The sequence below is a fragment of the Oncorhynchus masou genome, unplaced genomic scaffold, assembly GCF_036934945.1.
Source record: "Oncorhynchus masou masou isolate Uvic2021 unplaced genomic scaffold, UVic_Omas_1.1 unplaced_scaffold_907, whole genome shotgun sequence".
Taxonomy (NCBI): Eukaryota; Metazoa; Chordata; class Actinopteri; order Salmoniformes; family Salmonidae; genus Oncorhynchus; species Oncorhynchus masou.
The window spans coordinates 212,684-229,596 of NW_027015545.1; the positions used below are offsets into that span (position 1 = coordinate 212,684).

Consider the following 16,913-nt stretch of genomic DNA (forward strand, 5'->3'; position numbering starts at 1 on the left):
ATCAGGGCTGATGATCAGGGTGTAGTATTTCACTAGATACAGGCTGATGATCAGGGCTGTGATCAGTATTTCACTAGATACAGGCTGATGGTCAGGGCTGATGGGTGTATTATTTCACTAGATACAGGCTGATGATCAGGTGTGGTATTTCACTAGATACAGGCTGATGATCAGGGTGTAGTATTTCACTAGATACAGGCTGATGATCAGGGCTGATGATCAGGGTGTGGTATTTCACTAGATACAGGCTGATGATCAGGGTGTAGTATTTCACTAGATACAGGCTGATGATCAGGGCACTAGATACAGATCAGGGTGTGGTATTTCACTAGATACAGGCTGATGATCAGGGTGTAGTATTTCACTAGATACAGGCTGATGATCAGGGCTGATGATCAGGGTGTGGTATTTCACTAGATACAGGCTGATGATCAGGGTGTAGTATTTCACTAGATACAGGCTGATGATCAGGGTGTGATTTCACTAGATACAGGCTGATGATCAGGGTGTGGTATTTCACTAGATACAGGCTGATGATCAGGGTGTAGTATTTCACTAGATACAGGCTGATGATCAGGGCTGATGGATACAGGCTGATGATCAGGGTGTAGTATTTCACTAGATACAGGCTGATGATCAGGGCTGTGGGGTAGTATTTCACTAGATACAGGCTGATGATCAGGGTGTGGTATTTCACTAGATACAGGCTGATGATCAGGGTGTGGTATTTCACTAGATACAGGCTGATGATCAGGGTGATGGTCACTAGATACAGGCTGATGATCAGGGTGTGGTATTTCACTAGATACAGGCTGATGATCAGGGTGTAGTATTTCACTAGATACAGGCTGATGATCAGGGCTGATGATCAGGGTGTAGTATTTCACTAGATACAGGCTGATGATCAGGGTGTAGTATTTCACTAGATACAGGCTGATGATCAGGGTGTGGTATTTCACTAGATACAGGCTGATGATCAGGGTGTGGTATTTCACTAGATACAGGCTGATGATCAGGGTGTGGTATTTCACTAGATACAGGCTGATGATCAGGGTGTGGTATTTCACTAGATACAGGCTGATGATCAGGGCTGATGATCAGGGTGTAGTATTTCACTAGATACAGGCTGATGATCAGGGCTGATGATCAGGGTGTAGTATTTCACTAGATACAGGCTGATGATCAGGGTGTGGTATTTCACTAGATACAGGCTGATGATCAGGGCTGATGATCAGGGTGTAGTATTTCACTAGATACAGGCTGATGATCAGGGCTGATGATCAGGGTGTAGTATTTCACTAGATACAGGCTGATGATCAGGGTGTAGTATTTCACTAGATACAGGCTGATGATCAGGGCTGATGATCAGGGTGTAGTATTTCACTAGATACAGGCTGATGATCAGGGTGTGGTATTTCACTAGATACAGGCTGATGATCAGGGTGTGGTATTTCACTAGATACAGGCTGATGATCAGGGTGTAGTATTTCACTAGATACAGGCTGATGATCAGGGTGTGGTATTTCACTAGATACAGGCTGATGATCAGGGTGTGGTATTTCACTAGATACAGGCTGATGATCAGGGCTGATGATCAGAGTGTAGTATTTCACTAGATACAGGCTGATGATCAGGGTGTGGTATTTCACTAGATACAGGCTGATGATCAGGGCTGATGATCAGGGTGTAGTATTTCACTAGATACAGGCTGATGATCAGGGTGTGGTATTTCACTAGATACAGGCTGATGATCAGGGTGTAGTATTTCACTAGATACAGGCTGATGATCAGGGTGTGGTATTTCACTAGATACAGGCTGATGATCAGGGTGATGATCAGTATTTCACTAGATACAGGCTGATGATCAGGGTGTAGTATTTCACTAGATACAGGCTGATGATCAGGGTGTAGTATTTCACTAGATACAGGCTGATGATCAGGGCTGATGATCAGGGTGTAGTATTTCACTAGATACAGGCTGATGATCAGGGCTGATGATCAGGGTGTATCACTGATACAGGCTGATGATCAGGGTGTAGTATTTCACTAGATACAGGCTGATGATCAGGGCTGATGATCAGGTGTAGTATTTCACTAGATACAGGCTGATGATCAGGGTGTGGTATTTCACTAGATACAGGCTGATGATCAGGGCTGATGATCAGTATTTTCACTAGATACAGGCTGATGATCAGGGCTGATGATCAGGGTGTGGTATTTCACTAGATACAGGCTGATGATCAGGGCTGATGATCAGGGTGTGGTATTTCACTAGATACAGGCTGATGATCAGGGCTGATGATCAGGGTGTAGTATTTCACTAGATACAGGCTGATGATCAGGGCTGTGGTATTTCACTAGATACAGGCTGATGATCAGGGCTGATGATCAGGGTGTAGTATTTCACTAGATACAGGCTGATGATCAGGGCTGATGATCAGGGTGTGGTATTTCACTAGATACAGGCTGATGATCAGGGCTGATGATCAGGGTGTAGTATTTCACTAGATACAGGCTGATGATCAGGGTGTGGTATTTCACTAGATACAGGCTGATGATCAGGGCTGATGATCAGGGTGTGGTATTTCACTAGATACAGGCTGATGATCAGGGTGTAGTATTTCACTAGATACAGGCTGATGATCAGGGTGTAGTATTTCACTAGATACAGGCTGATGATCAGGGTGTAGTATTTCACTAGATACAGGCTGATGATCAGGGCTGATGATCAGGGTGTGGTATTTCACTAGATACAGGCTGATGGTCAGGGCTGATGATCAGGGTGTGGTATTTCACTAGATACAGGCTGATGATCAGGGCTGATGATCAGGGTGTGGTATTTCACTAGATACAGGCTGATGATCAGGGCTGATGATCAGGGTGTAGTATTTCACTAGATACAGGCTGATGGTCAGGGCTGATGATCAGGGTGTAGGTATTTCACTAGATACAGGCTGATGATCAGGGCTGATGATCAGGGTGTGGTATTTCACTAGATACAGGCTGATGGTCAGGGCTGATGATCAGGGCTGATGATCAGGGTGTGGTATTTCAGCTAGATACAGGCTGATGGTCAGGGCTGATGATCAGGGTGTAGTATTTCACTAGATACAGGCTGATGATCAGGGCTGATGATCAGGGTGTAGTATTTCACTAGATACAGGCTGATGATCAGGGTGTAGTATTTCACTAGATACAGGCTGATGATCAGGGTGTGGTATTTCACTAGATACAGGCTGATGATCAGGGCTGATGATCAGGGTGTGGTATTTCACTAGATACAGGCTGATGATCAGGGCTGATGATCAGGGTGTAGTATTTCACTAGATACAGGCTGATGGTCAGGGCTGATGATCAGGGCTGATGATCAGGGTGTAGTATTTCACTAGATACAGGCTGATGATCAGGGCTGATGATCAGGGCTGATGATCAGGGTGTAGTATTTCACTAGATACAGGCTGATGATCAGGGTGTAGTATTAGGGTCACTCCCTCTCTGGCTGGATCTGAGAGCTTTGGAGATTAGAGGGTGAGGGTCACTCCCTCTCTGGCTGGATCTGAGAGCTGTTGATTTTCCTTTATGTGGAAGGCCAGTGGTAATGGAAGTCCTCATCACCAAAATGTCCTGCAACTGTTCAAACATTTAAACAAACTTGTTATACATGATTCATCTGGGAGTTATCACTGTGTGTGTACAGTACATGAACTGTTCACATACGTAAGACTTAAGCCTTTTTATGCACAACATTGGTTGATGTGTTGATGTATCTGTGTGTCTCTGTCTTTCCCCAGACCCCCAGTGCCTGGGCAGAGGAGTTTGTGGAGAAGAGGAGGGCTTCTCACCAACGCTCAGCCTCCTGGGGAAGCACTGACCAACTGAAAGAGGTATGCACTCCTCCCCCCTCCTCCTCCCCCTCCCCTCCCTCCCTCCTCCTCCTCCTCCTCCTCCCCACCCCCCTCCCTCTCCTCCCCCTCCCCCTCCCCCCTCCTCCTCCCCACCCCCTCCCTCTCCTCCTCCCCCCTCCTCCCCACCCCCCTCCCTCTCTCCTCCCCCTCCCCCTCCTCCTCCCCTCCTCCTCCCCACCCCCTCCCTCTCCTCCCCCTCCTCCCCCCCCTCCTCCTCCCCACCCCCTCCCTCTCCTCCCCTCCCCTCCTCCCCTCCTCCTCCCCTCCCCTCCTCCTCCCCACCCCCTCCCTCTCCTCCCCCCTCCCCCTCCTCCCTCTCCCTCCCCCCTCCTCCCCTCCTTTGTGGAGAAGAGGAGGGCTTCTCACCAACGCCAGCCTCCTGGGGAAGCACTGACCAACTGAAAGAGGTATGCACTCCTCCCCTCCTCCTCCCCTCCTCCTCCCCACCCCCTCCCTCTCCTCCTCCCCACCCCCTCCCTCTCCTCCTCCTCCCCCCTCGTCCCTCCCCACCTCCTCCCCTCCTCCTCCCCACCCCCTCCCCCTCCTCCCCCCCCTCCTCCCCTCCCCTCCTCCTCCCACCCCCTCCCTCTCCTCCCCCCCCCCCTCCTCCCTCTCCTCCTCCCCCTCCTCCTCCCCTCCTTTGGAGAAGAGGAGGGCTTCTCACCAACGCCAGCCTCCTGGGGAAGCACTGACCAACTGAAAGAGGTATGCACTCCTCCCCTCCTCCCTCTCCTCCTCCTCCCCTCCTCCTCCCTCCTCCTCCCCTCCTCCCCACCCCCTCCCCTCCTCCTCCTCCCTCCTCCCCCCTCCTCCCCTCCTCCCTCCTCCTCCCCCTCCTCCTCCCCACCCCCTCCCTCTCCTCCTCCCCTCCCCCTCCTCCTCCTCCCTCCTCCTCCTCCCCTCCTCCCCCTCCTCCTCCTCCTCCCCTCCCTCCTCCTCCCCCCCTCCTCCCCCTCCCTCCCCTCCCCTCCCCTCCTCCCCTCTCCCCTCCCCCCCCCTTCCTCCTCCTCCCCCTCCCCCCTCCCACCCTCCTCCCCTCCTCCTCCTTCCCCCTCCCTCCCTCCCCCCACCTCTCCTCCTCCCCCTCCTCCCTCCCCTCCTCCCTCCCTCCCCTCCTCCCCACCCCCCTCCCCCTCCTCCTCCCTCCCCTCCCTCCCTCCCCACCCCCTCCCTCTCTCCTCCTCCCCTCCTCCTCCCTCTCCTCCTCCCTCCTCCTCCTCCCCCTCCCCTCCTCCCTCCTCCCCACTCCCTCCCCTCCCCTCCCTCCCCCTCCCCTCCTCCTCCACCCCCTCCCTCCTCCCCCCCTCCCCTCCCTCCCCTCCTCCCCTCCTCCCTCCTCCCTCCCCTCCCTCCTCCCCTCCCTCTCCCCTCCCCTCCTCCTCCCCTCCCTCCTCCCCTCCCCTCCTCCCCTCCCCTCCCTCCCTCTCCTCCCTCCCCTCCCCTCCCCCTCCCCTCCTCCCTCCCCTCCTCCTCCCCTCCTCCTCCCCTCCCTCCTCCCCCCCTCCCTCTCCCCTCCTCCCCCCTCCTCCCTCTCCTCCTCCCTCCCCCTCCTCTCCTCCTCCCCCTCCTCCCCCTCCCCTCCTCCCTCCCTCCTCCCCCACCCCCTCCCTCTCCTCCTCCCCCCTCCTCCCCTCCTCCTCCCCTCCTCCCCTCCCCCCTCCCCACCCCCTCCCCTCTCCTCCTCCCTCTCCTCCTCCCCTCCCCTCCTCTCCTCCCCTCCCCTCCCCCTCCCCTCCCCTCCTCCCCTCCCTCCCCTCCCTCTCCCTCCCCCCCTCCCCCCTCCCTCCTCTCCCTCCTCCCCTCCCCCTCCTCCTCCCCTCCCCTCCCCCCCTCCCTCTCCCCCCTCCCCTCCTCCCCTCCCCCTCCCCTCCCTCTCCCCACCCCCCTCCCTCTCCCTCCTCCCCTCCCTCCTCCCCCTCCTCCTCCCCACCCCCCACCCTCCCTCTCCTCCCTCCCCCCCCCTCCCCTCCCTCCCTCCTCCCCTCCCCCTCCTCCTCACCTCCTCCTCCCCCTCCCCTCCTCCCCACCCCTCCTCCTCCCCCTCCCTCCCTCCCCCCTCCTCCCCCCCCCTCCCTCCTCCTCCACCCCCTCCCTCTCCTCCTCCCCCTCCCCTCCTCCCCCTCCCTCCTCCCTCCCCTCCTCCTCCCCTCCTCCCTCCCTCCTCCCCTCCTCCCCTCTCCTCCTCCCCCCTCCCTCCTCCCCTCCCCACCCCTCCCTCTCCTCCTCCCCTCCCCCTCCCCTCCCCTCCTCCTCCCCACCCCCTCCCTCTCCCTCCCCCCCCACCTCCTCCCCTCCTCCCTCCTCCCCCACCCCTCCCTCCTCCTCCCTCCCCCCCACCCCCTCCCTCTCCTCCCCTCCCCTCCTCCCTCCCCCCTCCTCCCCACCCCCTCCCTCTCCTCCTCCCCTCCTCCTCCCCACCCCTCCCTCTCCCCCTCCCCCCTCCCCACCTCCCTCTCCTCCCCCCCCTCCCCTCCTCCCCTCCCTCCTCCCCTCCTCCCTCCCCACCCCCTCCCTCTCCCCTCCTCCCCCTCCTCCTCCCTCTCCCTCCTCCCCTCCTCCTCCCCACCCCCTCCCTCTCCTCCTCCCCCTCCTCCTCCCCACCTCCTCTCCTCCTCCCCACCTCCTCACCCCCTCACCCAGCTGCCCCCTCGCCCAGCTACACCAACTTAAAGAGGTATGCACTCCTCCCCACCCCCTCCCTCTCCTCCTCCCCAACCCCTCCCTCTCCTCCTCCCCTCCTCCTCCCCACCTCCTCACCCCCTCGCCCAGCTGCCCCCTCGCCCAGCTACACCAACTTAAAGAGGTATGCACTCCTCCCCACCCCCTCCCTCTCCCTCCTCCCCTCCTCCTCCCCACCTCCTCACCCCCTCAGCCAGCTGCCCCCTCGCCCAGCTACACCCTCGCCCAGCTCGAAAAACTCCCGAGAAAGGCCAAAACCTAGGAAGAAACCTAGAGAGGAACCAGGCTATGTGGGGTGGCCAGTCCTCTTCTGGCTGTGCCGGGTGGAGATTACAACAGAACATGGCCAAGATGTTCAAATGTTCATAAATGACCAGCATGGTCAAATAATAATAATCACAGGCAGAACAGTTGAAACTGGAGCAGCAGCACGGCCAGGTGGACTGGGGACAGCAAGGAGTCATCATGTCAGGTAGTCCTGAGGCATGGTCCAAGGGCTCAGGTCCTCCGAGAGAGAGAAAGAAAGAGAGAAAGAAAGAGAAAATTAGAGAGAGCATACTTAGATTCACACAGGACACCGGATAAGACAGGAGAAGTACTCCAGATATAACAAACTGACCCTAGCCCCCCGACACATAAACTACTGCAGCATAAATGTGTGTGGCTGGGTCAGGGTAGAGGTGTGGCTGGGTCAGGGTAGAGGTGTGGCTGGGTCAGGGTAGAGGTGTGGCTGGGTCAGGGTAGAGGTGTGGCTGGGTCAGGGTAGAGGTGTGGCTGGGTCAGGGTAGAGGTGTGGCTGGGTCAGGGTAGAGGGTGTGGCTGGGTCAGGGTAGTGGTGTGGCTGGGTCAGGGTAGAGGAGTGGCTGGGTCAGGGTAGAGGTGTGTGTGGCTGGGTCAGGGTAGAGGAGTGGCTGGGTCAGGGTAGAGGTGTGGCTGGGTCAGGGTAGAGGTGTGGCTGGGTCAGGGTAGAGGTGTGGCTGGGTCAGGGTAGAGGTGTGGCTGGGTCAGGGTAGAGGTGTGGCTGGGTCAGGGTAGAGGTGTGGCTGGGTCAGGGTAGAGGTGTGGCTGGGTCAGGGTAGTGGTGTGTGTGGCTGGGTCAGGGTAGCGGAGTGGCTAGTCTAATTAGAGACGGGTCTGCGTGGAGTCAGGGAGCTCATCTAGTCTAATTAGAGACGGGTCTGCGTGGGGTCAGGGAGCTCATCTAGTCTACTTAGAGACGGGTCTGCGTGGAGTCAGGGGCTCATCTAGTCTAATTAGAGGCGGGTCTGCGTGGAGTCAGGGAGTTCATCTAGTCTAATTAGAGACGGGTCTGCGTGGAGTCAGGGAGCTCATCTAGTCTAATTAGAGACGGGTGTGCGTGGGGTCAGGGAGCTCATCTAGTCTAATTAGAGACGGGTCTGCGTGGGGTCAGGCAGCTCATCTAGTCTAATTAGAGACGGGTCTGCGTGGGGTCAGGGAGCTCATCTAGTCTAATTATAGACGGGTCTGCGTGGGGTCAGGCAGCTCATCTAGTCTAATTAGAGACGGGTCTGCGTGGGGTCAGGGAGCTCATCTAGTCTAATTAGAGACGGGTCTGCGTGGGGTCAGGGAGCTCATCTAGTCTAATTAGAGACGGGTGTGCGTGGGGTCAGGCAGCTCATCTAGTCTAATTAGAGACGGGTCTGCGTGGAGTCAGGGAGCTCATCTAGTCTAATTAGAGACGGGTGTGCGTGGGGTCAGGGAGCTCATCTAGTCTAATTAGAGACGGGTGTGCGTGGGGTCAGGGAGCTCATCTAGTCTAATTATAGACGGGTCTGCGTGGGGTCAGGCAGCTCATCTAGTCTAATTAGAGACGGGTCTGCGTGGGGTCAGGCAGCTCATCTAGTCTAATTATAGACGGGTCTGCGTGGGGTCAGGCAGCTCATCTAGTCTAATTAGAGACGGGTCTGCGTGGGGTCAGGGAGCTCATCTAGTCTAATTACACAGGAACAGAAACTGTTATATCCTGTCGGGCCTCATTTCCCAGTTTACTGCACTTGTCTATGTAGGGGATTGTCTATTGTATCAATGTGGCTTGTCACTCGCTGTTACTGGCTATTATCTATCCTTTACCCCTACAGTATACTGCTGTTACTGTCTATTATCTATCCTTTACCCCTACCTACAGTATACTGCTGTTACTGTCTATTATCTATCCTTTACCCCTACCTACAGTATACTGCTGTTACTGTCTATTATCTATCCTTTACCCCTACCTACAGTATACTGCTGTTACTGTCTATTATCTATCCTTTACCCCTACCTACAGTATACTGCTGTTACTGTCTATTATCTATCCTTTACCCCTACCTACAGTATACTGCTGTTACTGTCTATTATCTATCCTTTACCCCTACAGTATACTGCTGTTACTGTCTATTATCTATCCTTTACCCCTACCTACAGTATGCTGCTGTTACTGTCTATTATCTATCCTTTACCCCTACCTACAGTATACTGCTGTTACTGTCTATTATCTATCCTTTACCCCTACCTACAGTATACTGCTGTTACTGTCTATTATCTATCCTTCACCCCTACCTACAGTATACTGCTGTTACTGTCTATTATCTATCCTTTACCCCTACCTACAGTATACTGCTGTTACTGTCTATTATCTATCCTTTACCCCTACCTACAGTATACTGCTGTTACTGTCTTATCTATCCTTTACCCCTACCTACAGTATACTGCTGTTACTGTCTATTATCTATCCTTTACCCCTACCTACAGTATACTGCTGTTACTGTCTATTATCTATCCTTTACCCCTACCTACAGTATACTGCTGTTACTGTCTATTATCTATCCTTTACCCCTACCTACAGTATACTGCTGTTACTGTCTATTATCTATCCTTTACCCCTACCTACAGTATACTGCTGTTACTGTCTATTATCTATCCTTTACACCTACCTACAGTATACTGCTGTTACTGTCTATTATCTATCCTTTACCCCTACCTACAGTATACTGCTGTTACTGTCTTATCTATCCTTTTACCCCTACCTACAGTATACTGCTGTTACTGTCTATTATCTATCATTTACCCCTACAGTATACTGCTGTTACTGTCTATTATCTATCATTTACCCCTACAGTATACTGCTGTTATTGTCTATTATCTATCCTTTACCCCTACAGTATACTGCTGTTACTGTCTATTATCTATCCTTTACCCCTACCTACAGTATACTGCTGTTACTGTCTTATCTATCCTTTACCCCTACCTACAGTATACTGCTGTTATTGTCTATTATCTATCCTTTACCCCTACAGTATACTGCTGTTACTGTCTATTATCTATCCTTTACCCCTACCTACAGTATACTGCTGTTACTGTCTATTATCTATCCTTTACCCCTACAGTATACTGCTGTTATTGTCTATTATCTATCCTTTACCCCTACCTACAGTATACTGCTGTTACTGTCTATTATCTATCCTTTACCCCTACCTACAGTATACTGCTGTTACTGTCTATTATCTATCCTTTACCCCTACCTACAGTATACTGCTGTTACTGTCTATTATCTATCCTTTACCCCTACAGTATACTGCTGTTACTGTCTATTATCTATCCTTTACCCCTACCTACAGTATACTGCTGTTACTGTCTATTATCTATCCTTTACCCCTACCTACAGTATACTGCTGTTACTGTCTATTATCTATCCTTTACCCCTACCTACAGTATACTGCTGTTACTGTCTATTATCTATCCTTTACCCCTACCTACAGTATACTGCTGTTACTGTCTATTATCTATCCTTTACCCCTACCTACAGTATACTGCTGTTACTGTCTTATCTATCCTTTACCCCTACCTACAGTATACTGCTGTTACTGTCTATTATCTATCCTTTACCCCTACCTACAGTATACTGCTGTTACTGTCTATCTATCCTTTACCCCTACCTACAGTATACTGCTGTTACTGTCTATTATCTATCCTTTACCCCTACCTACAGTATACTGCTGTTACTGTCTATTATCTATCCTTTACCCCTACCTACAGTATACTGCTGTTACTGTCTATTATCTATCCTTTACCCCTACCTACAGTATACTGCTGTTACTGTCTATTATCTATCCTTTACCCCTACCTACAGTATACTGCTGTTACTGTCTATTATCTATCCTTTACACCTACCTACAGTATACTGCTGTTACTGTCTATTATCTATCCTTTACCCCTACCTACAGTATACTGCTGTTACTGTCTTATCTATCCTTTACCCCTACCTACAGTATACTGCTGTTACTGTCTATTATCTATCATTTACCCCTACAGTATACTGCTGTTACTGTCTATTATCTATCATTTACCCCTACAGTATACTGCTGTTATTGTCTATTATCTATCCTTTACCCCTACAGTATACTGCTGTTACTGTCTATTATCTATCCTTTACCCCTACCTACAGTATACTGCTGTTACTGTCTTATCTATCCTTTACCCCTACCTACAGTATACTGCTGTTACTGTCTATTATCTATCCTTTACCCCTACAGTATACTGCTGTTATTGTCTATTATCTATCCTTTACCCCTACCTACAGTATACTGCTGTTACTGTCTATTATCTATCCTTTACCCCTACCTACAGTATACTGCTGTTACTGTCTATTATCTATCCTTTACCCCTACCTACAGTATACTGCTGTTACTGTCTATTATCTATCCTTTACCCCTACAGTATACTGCTGTTACTGTCTATTATCTATCCTTTACCCCTACCTACAGTATACTGCTGTTACTGTCTATTATCTATCCTTTACCCCTACCTACAGTATACTGCTGTTACTGTCTATTATCTATCCTTTACCCCTACCTACAGTATACTGCTGTTACTGTCTTATCTATCCTTTACCCCTACCTACAGTATACTGCTGTTACTGTCTATTATCTATCCTTTACCCCTACCTACAGTATACTGCTGTTACTGTCTATCTATCCTTTACCCCTACCTACAGTATACTGCTGTTACTGTCTATTATCTATCCTTTACCCCTACCTACAGTATACTGCTGTTACTGTCTATTATCTATCCTTTACCCCTACCTACAGTATACTGCTGTTACTGTCTATTATCTATCCTTTACCCCTACAGTATACTGCTGTTACTGTCTATTATCTATCCTTTACCCCTACCTACAGTATACTGCTGTTACTGTCTATTATCTATCCTTTACCCCTACAGTATACTGCTGTTACTGTCTATTATCTATCCTTTACCCCTACCTACAGTATACTGCTGTTACTGTCTATTATCTATCCTTTACCCCTACAGTATACTGCTGTTACTGTCTATTATCTATCCTTTACCCCTACCTACAGTATACTGCTGTTACTGTCTATTATCTATCCTTTACCCCTACAGTATACTGCTGTTACTGTCTATTATCTATCCTTTACATCTACCTACAGTATACTGCTGTTAATGTCTATTATCTATCCTTTACCCCTACCTACAGTATACTGCTGTTACTGTCTATTATCTATCCTTTACCCCTACCTAGAGTATACTGCTGTTACTGTCTATTATCTATCCTTTACCCCTACCTACAGTATACTGCTGTTACTGTCTATTATCTATCCTTTACCCCTACCTACAGTATACTGCTGTTACTGTCTATTATCTATCCTTCACCCCTACCTACAGTATACTGCTGTTACTGTCTATTATCTATCCTTTACCCCTACCTACAGTATACTGCTGTTACTGTCTATTATCTATCCTTTACCCCTACCTACAGTATACTGCTGTTACTGTCTATTATCTATCCTTTACCCCTACCTACAGTATACTGCTGTTACTGTCTATTATCTATCCTTTACCCCTACCTACAGTATACTGCTGTTACTGTCTATTATCTATCCTTTACCCCTACCTACAGTATACTGCTGTTACTGTCTATTATCTATCCTTTACCCCTACCTACAGTATACTGCTGTTACTGTCTATTATCTATCCTTTACCCCTACCTACAGTATACTGCTGTTACTGTCTATTATCTATCCTTTACCCCTACCTACAGTATACTGCTGTTACTGTCTATTATCTATCCTTTACCCCTACCTACAGTATACTGCTGTTACTGTCTATTATCTATCCTTTACCCCTACCTACAGTATACTGCTGTTACTGTCTATTATCTATCCTTTACCCCTACCTACAGTATACTGCTGTTACTGTCTATTATCTATCCTTTACCCCTACCTACAGTATACTGCTGTTACTGTCTATTATCTATCCTTTACCCCTACCTACAGTATACTGCTGTTACTGTCTATTATCTATCCTTTACCCCTACCTACAGTATACTGCTGTTACTGTCTATTATCTATCCTTTACCCCTACCTACAGTATACTGCTGTTACTGTCTATTATCTATCCTTTACCCCTACCTACAGTATACTGCTGTTACTGTCTATTATCTATCCTTTACCCCTACCTACAGTATACTGCTGTTACTGTCTAGTATCTATCCTTTACCCCTACCTACAGTACCCTGCTGTTACTGTCTATTATCTATCCTTTACCCCTACAGTATACTGCTGTTACTGTCTATTATCTATCCTTTACCCCTACCTACAGTATACTGCTGTTACTGTCTATTATCTATCCTTTACCCCTACCTACAGTATACTGCTGTTACTGTCTAGTATCTATCCTTTACCCCTACCTACAGTACCCTGCTGTTACTGTCTATTATCTATCCTTTACCCCTACAGTATACTGCTGTTACTGTCTAGTATCTATCCTTTACCCCTACCTACAGTACCCTGCTGTTACTGTCTATTATCTATCCTTCACCCCTACCTACAGTATACTGTTGTTACTGTCTATTATCTATCCTTTACCCCTACCTACAGTATACTGCTGTTACTGTCTATTATCTGTCCTTTACCCCTACCTACAGTATTCTGCTGTTGTATCAATGTGGCTTGTCACTCGCTGTCACTGTCTAGGTGAATGATATTACGTTCATCCTCTGGCCAGAAGTTGTTATCGCTGTTCTCGGTTCAGATGTGGTCATTGGAAAATTATTTTGGACCAGTTCTTCCCTCTCCTCCCCCTGACCCGTCTCATCTCTCTGTTGTCTCTCTCTCTCCAGATTGCCAAGCTGAGGCAGCAGCTCCAGCGCAGTAAGCACAGCAGCCGTCACCATAGAGACAAGGAACGCAAATCACCATTCAATGGGAACCATGCTGCTCTCTACCAGGTGTGAGCAGGGCGAGGCGAGGGACCCGTAAAGCCATAGAAAATAGATAGAAATGGTCTAAATCTAGATCTCCACTGTTACAAAAGGACCCAAAGCAGATTGATTCAGATTTAGATTCAGATTTAGATTCAGATTTAAATTTAGATTTAGATTGATTCAGGTTTAGACACAAATTTAGATTCAGGTTTAGATTCAGATTTAGATTCAGATTTAGATTGATTTAGGTTTAGATTCAGATTTAGATTCAGATTTAGATTTAGATTGATTCAGGTTTAGACACAAATTTAGATTCAGGTTTAGATTCAGATTTAGATTCAAATTTAAATTCAGATTTACATTCAGGTTTAGATTCAGATTTAGGTTTAGATTCAGATTCAGCTTTAGATTCAGGTTTCGATTCAGATTTACATTTACATTCAGGTTTAGATTTAGATTCAGATGTAGATTTAGGTTTAGATTTAGATCCATATTTAGATCCAGATTTAGATTCAGATTTAGTTTTAGATTCAGATTCAGCTTTAGATTCAGGTTTCGATTCAGATTCAGATGTAGATTTACATTCAGGTTTAGATTTAGATCCAGATTTACATTCAGGTTTAGATTTAGATACAGATTTAGATTTAGATCCAGATTTAGGTTTAGATTCAGATTTAGATTTACATTCAGGTTTAGATTTAGATCCAGATTTAGGTTTAGATTTAGATCCAGATTTAGATTTACATTCAGGTTTAGATTTAGATCCAGATTCAGGTTTAGATTTAGATCCAGATTTAGATCCAGATTCAGGATTAGATTTAGATCCAGATTTAGATTTAGATTCAGATTTAGATTTACATTCGGGTTTAGATTTAGATCCAGATTTAGGTTTAGATTTAGATCCAGATTTAGATTTACATTCAGGTTTAGATTTAGATCCAGATTCAGATTTAGATTCAGGTTTAGATCCAGATCAAGATTTAGGTTTAGGTTTAGACTATTGGCATAATAGTTGCAGATGAACTTGAACATGCTTGTATAAAGGTCAAGTCTTCCTCTTTCAGTAAACTGTATTACTGGTGTTAAGTTTTCACTTGTGGAGCTGAGGAGTCACAGATGCCACCTGCTAAGAGGCTTCTAGTCAGTGGGGAGAGTAAAGTGTGCCTTGAATTGTGTGTGTCAGGGCCTAATGGCTTTCATGCAGGGAAACTGAAATACGTCTTACCTCATTTCTTTGTCGCCTGTGCAACTAAAACTCTAAACCGGAAAAACTCTAGATCACCTTTACTACACACACTTTGTGGAAAGTATCACTGAACCATGAATGAGAGCACCAGCTGTTCTGGACGACTGTGTAGCCGATGTCAGTAAGACCTTTAAACAGGTCAACATTCACAAGGATGCAGGGCCAGACGGATTACCAGGACGTGTACTCAGAGCATGCTCTGACCAGCTGGCAAGTGTCTTCATTGACATTTTCAACCTGTCCGAGTCTGTAATACCAACATGTTTTAAACAGACCACCATAGTCCCTGTGCCCAGGAACACAAAGACAACCTGCCTAAATTACTAACGTCCTGTAGCATTCACATCTGGAGCCATGAAATGCTTTGAAAGGCTGGTCATGGCTCACATAAACACCATAATCTCAGAAACAGGAAAAGGAACACCTATGTGAGAATGCTATTCATTGACTACAGCTCAGCGTTCAACACCATAGTGAACTCAAAGCCCATCACTAAGCTAAGGACCCTGGGACTGAACACCTCCCTCTGCAACTGGATCCTGGACTTCCTGACGGGCCGCCCCCAGGTGGTGACAACAACACCTCCGCCACTCTGACCCTCAACATGGGGGCCCCTCATGGAGCTGATTGTGGACTGTAGGAAAAGGGGGACCGAGCACGCTCCCCCCATACACATCGACGGGGCTGTAGTGCATCACTAAGGAATTAACATGGTCCACACACGCCAACACAGTTGGCACGACAACACCTTTTCCCCTCAGGAGGCTGAAAAGATTTTACATGGGCCCCAGATCCTCAAACAGTTCTACAGCTGCACCATCGAGAGCATCTTGATTGGCTGCATCACCGCCTGGTATGTCAACTGCTCAGCCTCCGACAGCAAGGCATTCTCTGGGGTAGTGCATACGGCACATTACATCACTGGGTCTGAGCTCCCTGCCATCCAGGACCTCTATACCGGGCGGTCTCAGAGGAAAGCCCCAACATTCTCAGGCTCCAGCCACCTAAGTCATAGATTGTGCTGCTACAGCATGGCAAGCGGTACCGGAGTACCAAGTCTGGAAGCAACAGGACCCTGAACAGCTTCCATCCCGAAGCCATAGGACGACTAAATAGTTATTCTGGGTAGCTATGTGGTTAACTATTTAACTATCTGCATTGGCCTCTTTTTGCGCAAACTTTTTTAAACTCATCACAGACACTGCTGTTACTGTCTATTATCTATCCTTCACCCCTACCTACAGTATACTGCTGTTACTGTCTATTATCTATCCTTCACCCCTACCTACAGTATACTGCTGTTACTGTCTATTATCTATCCTTTACCCCTACCTACAGTATACTGCTGTTACTGTCTAATATCTATCCTTCACCCCTACCAACAGTTTACTGCTGTTACTGTCTATTATCTATCCTTTACCCCTCTCTCTTTCCTCTCTCTCCTCTCTCTCTCTCTCCTTTCTTTCCTCTCTCCCCCCTCTCTCCCTCTTTCTTTCCTCTCTCTTTCCTCTCTCTCCTCTCTCCCCTTTCTCTCTCATCTCTCTCCTCTCTCTCCCCTTTCTCTTTCCTCTTTCTCCTCTCTTTCCCCTTTCTCTCCCTTTCTCTCCCCTTTCTCTCTCCTCTCTCTTTCCTCTCTCTTTCCTCTCTCTTTCCTCTCTTTCCTCTTTCTTTCCTCTCTCTTTCCTCTCTCTCCTTTCTCTCTCATCTCTCCTCTCTCTCTCCCCTTTCTCTTCCTCTTCTCCTCTCTCTCCCCTTTCTCTTTCCTCTCTCTCCTCTCTCCCTTTTCTCTCCCCTTTCTCTCTCCTCTCTCTTTCCTCTCTCTTTCCTCTCTCTTTCCTCTCTCTTTCCTCTCTCTTTCCTC

The 16,913-nt window shown here is 48.6% G+C and overlaps 1 protein-coding gene across 1 annotated transcript in view; it reads left to right on the forward strand.

Annotated features, from left to right (window-relative positions):
- Positions 1-3,661: 3,661 nt before the first annotated feature.
- Positions 3,662-16,913, forward strand: part of LOC135538097 (protein FAM117B-like) — a 52,844-nt gene continuing 39,592 nt past the window's right edge. Inside the window, exons 1-3 of the mRNA XM_064964081.1 lie at positions 3,662-3,685; positions 3,792-3,884; positions 13,723-13,830. Of these exons, the coding sequence (XP_064820153.1) occupies positions 3,662-3,685; positions 3,792-3,884; positions 13,723-13,830 (225 nt within the window). The remainder of the gene's footprint in view (positions 3,686-3,791; positions 3,885-13,722; positions 13,831-16,913) is intronic.